This window comes from Triturus cristatus, chromosome 6 (genome assembly GCF_964204655.1).
Source record: "Triturus cristatus chromosome 6, aTriCri1.1, whole genome shotgun sequence".
NCBI classification, from domain to species: domain Eukaryota; kingdom Metazoa; phylum Chordata; class Amphibia; order Caudata; family Salamandridae; genus Triturus; species Triturus cristatus.
In genome coordinates this window covers 402,702,617-402,715,067 of record NC_140589.1, presented here as the reverse complement: position 1 = coordinate 402,715,067, position 12,451 = coordinate 402,702,617, and the positions used below count along the sequence as shown (strand labels likewise).

Here is a 12,451-nt window from a genome sequence, read left to right as displayed (position 1 = left end):
TTTATTGTGAGAGGTAAGGAAGTTTCTAGCTGAGGCCTGCTATTTTGTTTGTCCCTAATTGCTCCTTCAGTTAGGCTGATGCCAGCCAGGTGCAGAAATCTCACACTTTTTTGAGCCTCTGTTATGGGTGCTGCATATTGGGGACAGCCCCAGTGCATCACTCTGCTCAAAGACTGTCTGGAGAGCAGCCTGGAGAAGCCACTTGAAAGAAGAGCAGCACCAAATTGGTTCTACAGTTTGATATAACGAACCCACTACCACAGTGAGTTTAGTGTCCTGGAATGTAGCAGGTTTGGTTGATAAAATATGTGATTCTGCCTGGTTGGCATTTGTCAAGAAATATGCAGTTATATGCCTCCAAGAGACATGGATGGAAGATAATAATGTTTTCATTGAGGGCTACCAAAGCTTTTTTAGTCCAGCAGCCTCCTCAACTAGTGGAAGAGGTAAGGGGGGCCTGGCCATTTTTATTAACCTGGCACTTTCCTGCCAAATAAGTAACCGGTATCATGTAAATCGGAATATCCAAGTGCTCGAATTGAAGAGAGGGAAACATGCCCTGACACTAATTAATTTTTATAATGCTATAAACAGTCAAGGGGAATGTAATATACTGCCTCTGAAAGAGATGTTGAGAGAAGGAGCAGGTACACTGTCACGTAACTTATTGATTGTAGGTGATTTTAATGTACACCCATGTGGTAATCCACGAGTTACCCCTATGGGATCCCTGGGGTGTAATAGTATGAATGGTTTCCATTTTGACCACTCTAGGCGTGGACTTTGTCTTAACGATCTGCTGAATGAAAATAATTTATCTGTAGCCATGTCCATGGTGCCTGAGTCCAAGGTCTTTGATGTTCCAACATTTAAAGGATCAGGTCAGGGATCTTTTATAGACCATTTATTGTTATCTGCCGACCTTGCCAATCAGGCTTCTGGATTCACCATCCAAATGAATATCTACAGTGATCATAATCCCCTAACCATTAGATTGGGTGGAGGGGTTTTTGAACAGCGAATGAATTGTGAAGACCGAGGAATTTTAAAATGTATAAATGGCAAACGCCGATTGAAATGGCATTTGGTAAATCATGAAAACTTATACACTGAAATTAATAAGTCATGTGGTGAGGAACTTGCGGTTTGTGTGTTACCATTTACGTCACCTGAGCAAATTTTAGCTGTTTTTGAGGTCGTGGTGTCTTCAGTAGGATCCATGCTACTAGTTCCAGTGAAGGGACATGCTAGAAATAACCCTAAATGGTTTGACCATACATGTCCTAAAGCAAGCAGAGATCTGAAAAAGGCGTTAAAAATTAAACCTAGAGATCCAGGTCAAATTAAAAACCTGCGACTGATTTATAAGAAATCACTTGTTAAGAGGAAAAATGAAATTAAGGCTTGTACCTGGGAGTCTCTGCTTGACCCATCAGTCCTGGGCAATAGCAGTAAATTCTGGGAAATTGTTAATAAACCCCTGTTCGATGTTCCCAGTGATACTGCACTTGGTAAAATATCCCTCGGGAGGATTAGGTCACTCACTTCAGCGTAATTTTTAAAAGCAATGAACAACAGGCAGAAAATGATTTTTTAACTTCTAAGGAGAATTCTTTGTGTTTTTCAGTAAACGAAGTAGAAAAGGGCATTCAAGGGTTAACCGGAAATAAGGCTCCAGGTCCGGATGGCTTGCCCCCGGATCTTTTTAAATCTTGTACCTCATTATGGGCCCCTGTGCTTACGGCTGTAATAAATGCAGCTGTGGCCCACGGATGTCCAAAGTCGTGGGGGCTCTCTACTATTGTGCCCGTGTTTAAAAAGGGCGATCGTAGCAGCCCGTTATGCTACAGGCCAATATCTTTAATTAACTCTGTAGCCAAAGTGGTAGGGGGCGTAATTCTGAATAGGTTAACAGCATGGGCAAACGAGAATAAAGTTATATCCCCAATACAATACGGCTTCAGACCTGGTCACTCGACAGTAACTCAGTGTCTGAACTTGTATTTGATTATAGGTAAATACACCCTGGCCCGACAGGGAACCATCCATATGGCTTTTATGGACTTATCGTCCGCATTCGATTGTGTGGACAGAGGCAAACTATGGGACATTTTGTTAAAGATGGGCGTTGAGCAGAATTTAATTAATCTACTGGCTGACTTGCACTCCGACACAAGAGCAAATGTCCGATATACCCAAGACCTGAAAGTGACGGGGGATATCAGAATTAATCGGGGTGTTCGACAGGGGTGTATCCTGGCTCCTTTCCTCTTCAACCTGTATATTAACGAGTTGGAGGAATACTTGTTAAGAACTGGAGCGGATTACCCCTTTGTAGGCCGAAAAGGCATTCCAGTTCTGCTATACGCGGACGATGCTGTCCTTATCTCAAGGACAGCAATCGGCCTCCAGACACTTTTAAATTCTTTCTTTGATTTTATGGAGTCTCGAGGCCTAAGTATTAACAATTCTAAGTCCTATGCTATGAAGATAGGCCTAGGGTCGCGAAAACCTAATCTCTTCAACAGAAATGGGGAAAAAATTCCAACCACCAAAACCTTTTCATACCTCGGGGTTCTTCTTGATCACCAATTATCTTGGGGCCCTGCTGTTCTCAAGAAGAAGGGCAAGGTATTCCGCGTTAACGCAGACATACTTGGCTTCGCGAGAAAAATGGGCAATAGTCCGGTGGCTGCCTTACTTAAACTATACCAGGCTAAAAGTGTTGCCGTTGCTTGCTACGGAAGCGAGCTCTGGGGCTACAGCCAGACGCGAGACCTGGAGGTTACAGAAAATAATTTTCTGAAGAAGATACTGAGGCTCCCAAGGGGAACCGGAAACTTCTCGATACACGAGGAGTTAGGTGTGCCCCACCTTAGCGACAGAATAGCAGTAAACCCCCTATTATGCTGGTTGAACTGCTGGTTAAATAATGATATACCTCTCACCCATGACATACTAAAAGAAGCTTTAACATGGGATGGTAGACTCAAGGTTCCGTGGTTGAAGTACATTAAAGACTGTTTTACTGAAATAGGTTGGCCGGACCTGTTTCTAACCCCAAATTCCATTACTAAAATAGATGCCCTTTTTGTGAAAAATATATTTATGATAACCAGGAATTTTGCCCGGGAAGAGGTTGAGTTCCAGAAAGACAGTGTTAGGAAACATGTCTTACTTAAAACCTGTCTACAAATGGAATCATATTTATCATGGCCTATGTCTAGCTACGAACGTTACCTATTAACAAGGTTCCGTTTTGACTTGTTTCATTACTTACTAGCGGTTCCGAGTGGGGCTCATCAAGGCCAAGTGTTGCCAGCTTGCGGCTGCGACGGGAAGTCTCCGCAAGATCTGGCACACTTTTTATTTATTTGTCCTTATTATATAGTACCTCGGAGGCCATTTTTAAAACCATGCCTGAAAGAACTGAAATTTACACAGATCAAACCAGCACTTTATTACCTTCAACTCCTGAATAGTGACTGCACCTTAATTGTATGCAGCTTTTTGAAATTAGCAATTACCTTCAGGAAAAGCATGGAGGGTTAATTATGCTGTTATTGTTGTTATGTATTTTTAATCTTTTTAACCCTGTCATAACTATTTATATTCTTAAACATGCTTGGTTCTGCCTGTTACTTTTGTCTTATATTGATTATGTAAATTCCTGCTGTATAAATGAAATGGATGGTCTGATTTTAATTGTATGTTTATGAATTGTGCTTTTATGATTGTAAGGTTTACAATCGAATAAAGTTATTTGAACTGAACACTACCACAGTCAAGATTTTGTGTATGAAAGTGTGACTCAAACCTTTCCCCTTTGCAAGTCATTTAAGACCAGAGAATGACGTGCTCAGCAGAGTACCCAAAAGGCTGCAGTGCAACAACAGCTGATATCCTAAAGGTAAGGGGAAGTCACCTGAAATCTGCACTTTCTCCTGGAGGAGCTATGGATCTACACTGAAGCATCTAGACGCCTGCTTAACTAGGGAAGAAGACTGGAATAGCCATGATCCTCATAGGCCAAGCTATGGGCTTCAACTGCATGATAGTCATGTGCCTGGGTCAGGGCTGCACCTCCCTGTAGTCCGATCGGGAACGCAACTGCTGTGACCACAATTCACCTAGCTCAGACTCTAGCTATCTTCGATCTAGGTGTGACCACCTATTCGCAACCCTTCAAGACCACTGCGGTCGGGTCTGCACCTGGGCAGGTGCTGGAAAGGCTTAACAAGCTGAGGCTGGACATGTGTGATGATGGATGTGGCTTACACCATGCTTTCCCTGCAGCCCAATGAAGGGACTGCTTGCTACAGACCTTGCAGAAGGACTGCCAAATAATCCAGAGGCAAACAAGGACTCAAATGTGCTACCTATTACTGAGGGGTTAAGGCTGAGTGTGAATTTTATTGTGGACCTGAGAGCTACATTTGTACTAGATGCTCTTGATTCCTAAAGAGGGGCACCTGAAGCTGGGGGGTGTGTGGGCAGCTGGTTGGGATTAGCAGAGGGATCAGGATGTGTAGATGATATACATATTTTCCTTATCCTTGTATGCTTTTAATATAATGTTGTTCATATATGAGCCATGAAACCCTACCCGTTAGGATTATGTAGGGCCCTATTAGGGCTCAAATTAACGACAATGATACAAACTAATTATTTCACTGTTTTTTCCTTACAAAGGCCTGTTTTAGAGTTGGGAGGTAAGGTAAAATCCTCTGATTTGAGGTAGAAAACAGCACTACCTCAGCCATGCTATACCTCTGGTAGCAGTTATAGCCCTAGAGGATCTCTACTAATGTGGATATACCATTTTGTGACTCAAGTCACAGGATTGTTAATTACCACCGAGCTCTAAATTGATGAATCAGTCTTAATGCATGATTACATAACTTTCATAATATGATGAGAGCAATGACTCATTTTTGTATAATTAAAATGAGGAAGAGCAGTAGCAGTTCTTTTATTGACACTTATGTTTTTTGATTGAGGAGCTGTCTCTCAGAAGAGCTGTGGCTTGTCTAAAAATATAAATTTTATTAAAAAATTATAGGAATTTTGATTTCTTTATCCCAATGTAAAGGTTGAAATTTGGACAATTGTTAACATTTGTTTTTCACTTAGCCACCATGCGGATCCAGTTTTGCAAGACTTTTCTGGGATGTTGGTTTGTTATAAGATTAGTTATTTTCGTGCAGGATGCCTTAGCATGACACACGATGGGGTGGGATGATCATTGTGTCCCTGGATTGGCTGGTCCGAGGAAACGAGTCTGGTTTTTTAAAGCTTCCTTACCTGGTGTATACCCCTTGAGACATCACATATATTTTCGGGAGGGTCCCAGCCAAGATAACATTGACGGGCTGATGAGGGAGCTCATTACATAGAGTAAGAACGATGATGTGTTGGAAACTAGGGAGCAATTTTGCCCATCACTGACTAAACTGTATTCTCTTTCCACAGACACAAGCACTAGCAACGACTGTGCTTTTCTGAAAGGGACGCGATATTAGACATTGTACACGTCCCATTGACCTGTTGGGAGCTGGTATGTGGGCCCATGGCTCCCACTAGGTAAATACCATATGCGATAATCATGGGATTGACTATGATCGCTTTTAAATGTACCAAAGAGGATATATGTGTGGACATCCCTTGTTTTAACCAAACTTGTTTGTTTTTCTTTGTGTCCGTCAGTCTCTTTTTATTGTTGTGTGTCCAGGGAGGTGATTGCTGACCTCGTTAGCCCTGATGAATTAGCCACAAATAAATTGGCAATGAAACATGTTGGCCGTCATTTATATGGTATACAACATGCTGTGTTTTTAATTGCGGGATAGACTCCTTAATTGGAATAAAAAAGATAATAACTTTGAGTCTACCCCTTTTCTTCATATGTTGTGATTTTGAGACTTCCTTGTCTCTGTTTTTCACGGGGGACACCAATTCTTTGTGTTTTTTTCTTTCTCTTCACTGGACATATCACTTTTCTCTATGAGAAAGTTATCGATGATGAAACGAACGTGGGCAAGCTGGTGAGAACCTACCAGTAGCTCCTCTGGTGGTGCGCACGTGAGATACTTTCTCTTTCTTTACACAATTTTTGTCACCTAGCTCTTGGAAAAAGGAGGGGGTGTGTGTAAAGTGAGATAAGCCATAAAACTGTTTGGAGGACTGACTGTTCACTCTCTCTTTTCTGTCTTTTTGAATTTTTAGAATATGTGGCACACTGGATGGGGCTACACCATGTGATTAGATGGGTGACGGATGTTTTTGATCAATTTGTTTTTCCTCCTCCCATTCCAGATTAAAATAATATGTGCTATTGGGTGCCAGTTCTTGTTTGTTTAAATGATAATTGAGTGGAGGGTGTTCTGGCACGTTTTCCCTCTATAGCTCCTTTTTTTGATTCAAGAAGATTAGGCATGACATCCTCAAAACCTCATAAAATGACTAACATTTTAAATCATATATGATTTTTACCTAAAGATGTAAGCGCAAAATGTACATAAATTACAGTTTACAGCAATCTCATTCTAAATCTGAGAATAAATGCTCATCTTGTTGTATAGAATCCAGAACCTCAGTGTTCAGGTTTGGTTTGTAAAGCCAATTAGAGAATTCTGTTTATTAAGCTTGAGCTTTGCGGGGTTGTGTAGAGAACACTGTACAGTCTAGGAGGTATTAAAATAATTGGTAAACTACATTAATAACATGGTTAGATGGAGGATATGTAATATTACTGAAAAAGTAACATTTTCCAAAGGTACGTGATGATTGATGTGTCTCTGATAATATACAGAAAACATTCATTAAAAACATTTTAAATTACACTTAGAATTAGGTTAATAGAAAATCATATTTATGGTATTGTTTCCAAGAATGGCTGAATTACTGTTTTCTTTCCATGCTAACTTTGAAATCTTCCTCCGGGTGAACTGTGGTGATAACAGTCTTTGCCATGATCTCAATAAAGGCTCATGGTGCAGCCATTTAATCTTGAGGAGCACTTGGAGGAGGCGCCGGCTGACTGAATTGAAACACAAGTATTATAAACATCTGTTTTATTTTTTTCAGCTAATTAAATATACAATACATAGATAAACATGGCTTATTATCTGCCTATACTGATAGAATGTTACCTATGCACAAAGTTGAATATATTGCACTTTAAAAATGTAATATGCACTGATAGCATTTTACCATAAAAAATAGGCTTTTTAGAAATATCCCCCTTTGGAACATAGAAAGACAAATAGGTAATTCACTGTTTCCAAAGGAGTATATTTGTAATATCATAATCAATAAATACATGAACATTCTCAAACTTTGTAGATCTGATTTGTTCGTAGGACCTTTTTTAGCACAAAAGTAGCTTGTTCAGCGAAAATATAGTGAAAACAAAATACCTGAAATATTCAATATATGGTATTAAATTAAACATCTTTGTGGACTGCGCCAAGTTAGCACTGTAACATAAAGTTTCAATTTCAGATTGAACAGCTACAATCAGTTTTTACAATAATCTTTCTTTGTACAAACTTTCTATATATTTCAAAAGAAAATAGGTGAGATACATGTAAATTGAATCAATTTATGTTTCCCACATCTGGGAAATATCTGTGTTCATAGTTTATCTGTGAATGACTAATTAGCAGCTTAACTTTCAGTAACATATCATTCCAGCATTAAAAACATTTGTTCCCCTCCTGTACCTCCAAATAAATGTTTTCAAAAAAGAATAACTAATGTAGGAAACACGTTTCAGTGTACACGTTTTGCATTTGTCACCTTCTTGAAAATAACTGAATACCATGGACTATGTTCTAATTTATAGCTGATCTTTAAGGGATTGTTATTCATCTCTGACAATTATACATTCATCTTTAATTGCTTTTCTATGTGTCCAACTGTCATAAGGCTGTTTGGTAATATATATGTATATCTACATATGTTTCAGGAAAGCGATTCATTTTAAAGGCTTTCTTCTAACTGAAATCTCAACCACTGAACTTGAAAAATTCATATTTTAAGCTAAAATCATGCCTATTTCCGCTGTGGGCAAATATAACTCATGCTTAATTGTACATATTGTGTCCCAGAAAAAGTAATATAAGGAAGCTGTCTAGTATATGCTATATTATGCACAGTTCAGGATGTTTTGACTATATATTTAAAGTGCTCATCAAGTTAAATAAACAAAAGTGCTGGAGTATAAGAAAGTTTCTCTTTTGCCTGTGGCTAACTGAAAGGATTTATCAAAGGAATGACAGGATTGTTTTGAAAGACATAGCTTTCTTTGTTTACAGTAAGTGGTAATCTGCAGTCATATTATTAGTCCCCAAGCATCTTGGTCTGTGAGTTATGGGATTTGTAGTGTATAATTCTTTTAAGACTTATGATGCAAAATGATGTTAAGAAAGCAGATTAACATTTAAGGACTGTTGATGGTCAGTCTACTGCTACCCCTCTTTTGTATCAGGGAATATCACTCTAATTTAGATTTGCCTATTTTATTATTCTGTGAGTCGGAGTTCAACAGGACTCAGGTAAGCTTGTTAATATGTTGATCATATTTTGATATGGTTTTAACATATTTTATATGTGCAGCTCACATCTTCACTTTTCACAAGATCATTTTGGAGGGCATGAGGTACTTCTGAAACTTGGCAGACATTTGAGTACAGTTTCAGTTTCATATTGAACTTTCACCAACTGATATGGTAACTGTTTAAATTGCAGGAACAGACTATGACCATGATGAAGGAAGGTTCAAGTCTGGAGTCTACAGAATGGAAACCTCAAGTCAGAATCCAAATGGCTTGGCCATTTTTAAAGAACACTGCCTCCACCCCGTGGATGATTGGGGTGGGGAGCAGGCATCTGAACTGGCTTTTTCTAGGACTGTCAATGACAACCTCAAAGGGAAAAGGTCTCAATCTTTGGACTGTGGTGATTTACGTATTTGTTTGTGTTACTCAGGAGTATAACACTAAAAACACTTCAGATTCAATGGCTGGAAGTCTTTTGCTAAGTTTTGAATTCTTTTCGGTAAGTCTTAAACAAGGGAGTCTTGCTTTGTGACACTGCATAGGAAAATGATTTCTGAAAAAATACAAATGTATCGCACATTGCACCTTCACTGTACCTTAAAATAACCATTTAAACTTAGATTTACTTACCACTTACATTCATAATTTTTAAACTGGCTAATACAATATCACAACTGGTATTTTAAACAAGCAAACATTCATATTTTTCAAGGATACCCTGGCAAATCAATTGATAAAGCATTGTCTGAGATTTAAATTCACATATAGCTAAAAAGAAAACAATGACTGTATAAAAAGTAAAAAATGAAACTGTGCAAAATTAACAAATAATGGACAGCCAAAATATAAATCAGAAATGAATGTTCTATAGGAGTAAGTATAGCTTTCCACTTCACACTTCTTGCTACAGAAAACCAAAATGTTTAAGGCATTCATTTCCCTTTCACCCTTCCCCTTAAGTCCCCTTGCATTAAAATTACACATATATATTTATATATATATTTATAAATTGTATAAGTGTTATGAAACAGTATCCAGCAAACATTATACACGACATATTCCTGATAGACCCACCCTTGTACGCTTCTCATTCTGAACCACCTGACAGTGGTGTATGATTGGCTTCAGAACCATGCTCAGTTCCACAGGTTTGATGTGACATCGGAGACTGGCTGTGGCTTTGCAGGAGGAGCTTGGCAGAATACAAAGGGCGAGGTCTTCAGCTGGATTCCAAGAAAGAAAGCTAGAGGTCAGAAATATCGATGGGCTCTTTCTCTCCTGCACTTTAGATGTGTAGCACCTTCTACTGGAATAGCTAATGCCTCGAGAGGATGGTGAGATGCACCCATTTAGTTTGGTATTCCTATTCCTAATTGTCACATGATTTTTTATAAAAATATAAATAACCAAAAACGTTAAGCCGGGTTCCATCTCAGCAGGTGTATTCCGTTGTCCTCTGAGAATGTACTGGATAAGTAGTGCCTCTTGAAGCCCTATCCATTGTTGCTTGTTGTAATGTTTGATACTAAATACAAAAGGTTGTAGTCATTGCAGTGAGCTCAACTAGCTCTGAGAAAATCAAAAGACTCCCACTGCACTTTTGGCACAAAGGACACAATAGCAAGGGCATATTCAGTGGAAGGAATATGACAAAAATGACGAAGGAACTGATAAACTTTATAGATATGTTTTTAAAAAAAGGAGTTTTTTTCAGTGCTGCACTTTCAAAGCCTAGTTTGAGCTTCCGGGATATAGATTTCAATGCTGTCTGCACGCTCTGAGGCTGAATTTTGTCGGAAAGAGGCTGCTCTCTTGACAGCCATTAGCCGTCTCCTTGCCTCCTGGCGCTGTCGGTCAGGTAAGTCTAATGACTTCTCTCTTGTGATGGGGAACTTTCCCCTTGGAGGCTTCTTTGGTATCGGAGGAGGAATCTTCTTGTCATCCTAGCAAAATATATGAAAAGAGAAACATATTAGTCACAAAATCACCACAAAAATACATTATGCCCTGTTTCATGATTATTTGAAAATATCACAATAGTGCCCAGATTCTGAAAGGTGTCACAGAACGCAGCGCAGGAGCAAAAAATGCTGTGCTGCGTTGCGTGACAGGGAGAGCGCAGGAGAGTGCCATATTCACAGAGATATGGCTCTCTCCTCCCCTGTCCATAGCGTTGGGGCTGATTTCAGCTGCCGTGCGCCAGGCAAACACCTTGGCACCATAGTGCTAGAGTGCGTGCCTGAGTCTACCATAGGTTTTGTACAGGAAGGTTCCCCTTCCTGTACAAAATACTATGGCTAGACACACCTTAAAGCTTTTCCTACTTTGTATGTATGATGCACAGTGCAGCACGCATGCAAACTTGGAGAAATTAAAACATTTCTCCTGTTAATGCCTGCTTTCCAGTGGCATTAGTTTTTGATACTAACCCCTGTCTACTCAAGTTAGTATATAGGGTTTAGCGTCAAGAAGCATGGGTGGTTGCATGGGAACGCCCATATAACACTTATGTAAGGTAATGCAAAGCAGCATTTCGCGCTGCTTTGCGCTACTTTCCCATACAAACAAATACTAAATCCGATCAGCGTTTGTTTGTTAATACCCAAAGAGGTTTAGCGTCAATGTTAGCTTAAAAAAGTTACACTAAACCAACGCTAAACCATTGTGAATCTGGGACTATATGTGCCATAGAACAAAACTTTTCAGAGCAGTGCACATGTGCCCATCTGCATAAGTACACGCATTAATGCACCCTGGCATTGTCTTCAGTACTGTCATACCTATGGCAGATAAATGAGCATCCTATAAGGAACATTTGCATACACACCAATCAGTACTATATGCAAATATAACTACTGGGACAGTGTGTCGTGTCTAAGCCGGTGTGTAAGCTTTTGTGTAATTTTTGTAATTATCTCCCTGAAATTTTCACCAAAATGTTGCAAAAAATCTCTTAAAATTAGGTGAGAGGCAGAAAGGTTTTTGGGAAAATATCACTGAAGACTTTCCTATGTGAGGACATACCCCGAGATACCAGCATTAGACTGAGTAGAGCATAACATGTCTTTCATCAAAATATTTTCTGCTTACACCATCCTGGTGTGGGCAAAATCATGATAACCTTCGAGGGGCATATTTATGACCCGGTTTGCATTGTGTTTGCACCACGCGAAGGGGTACTTGCGCAACGCAAACCTTAAGTGAGATTTATGATGCTATGTAAGGTCCCTTTGCATGGCCTGAGTGGCTCCATAAACCTGGAGTAAAGCTCCCATGGATTTTGATGTGTTCCCAAATTTACCAGAGTTGTGAAACCTGGGAATGCGCCAAAACGATACGCCTTCACAGGGGAGGTGTAAGGAGGAAAAAAACATTTATTTCTCCTTGTTACTTCCTGTTTCTATGTGTGCTGCACATAGCACACACAGAAAGAGGAATATGCCTCAGGGGATAGGTTATGTGCAGGAAGGTGCCCCTTCCTGCACAAAATCAGTCCTTCATGCAACAGAGGCACGCTTGCACCATGGTTCAAGGGTGGCTGAGTTTGCTCTATGCTGCCAAAGGGTGCCAGAGCAGGGGGAAAGGAGAGGAATGCGATGTATTGACCTAAATACTGTACATTTCTGCCATTTCCTTGTCATGCAGTGCAGCACAGGTGACTTGCTATACTGTACTGTGTGGCAATTTTGTAAATATGCCCCCAAGTGTATACCCGCCTAATAAAATGCTAAGGTGTGCGCAAATAGCAATGACAAAGTAGGGCAACGAACAAGTTTCCTGCTTTGTATCTCTAGTTCTTTCCAAGGGTTTTGTCACTGTATGAATAACACTTTTTCTTTGGGGAGCCCCAAACTATGTAAAAAACTGTATAAAGGCATAAACGAGGGAAG

The 12,451-nt window shown here is 39.7% G+C and overlaps 1 protein-coding gene across 1 annotated transcript in view; it reads right to left on the bottom strand.

Moving 5' to 3' along the window:
* Positions 1-7,134: 7,134 nt before the first annotated feature.
* The window catches only part of DLGAP2 (DLG associated protein 2), a 1,278,043-nt gene continuing 1,272,726 nt past the window's right edge, over positions 7,135-12,451 (bottom strand). Inside the window, exon 13 of the mRNA XM_085610808.1 lies at positions 7,135-10,504. Within this exon, the coding sequence (XP_085466934.1) occupies positions 10,286-10,504 (219 nt within the window). The 3' untranslated portion in view covers positions 7,135-10,285. The remainder of the gene's footprint in view (positions 10,505-12,451) is intronic.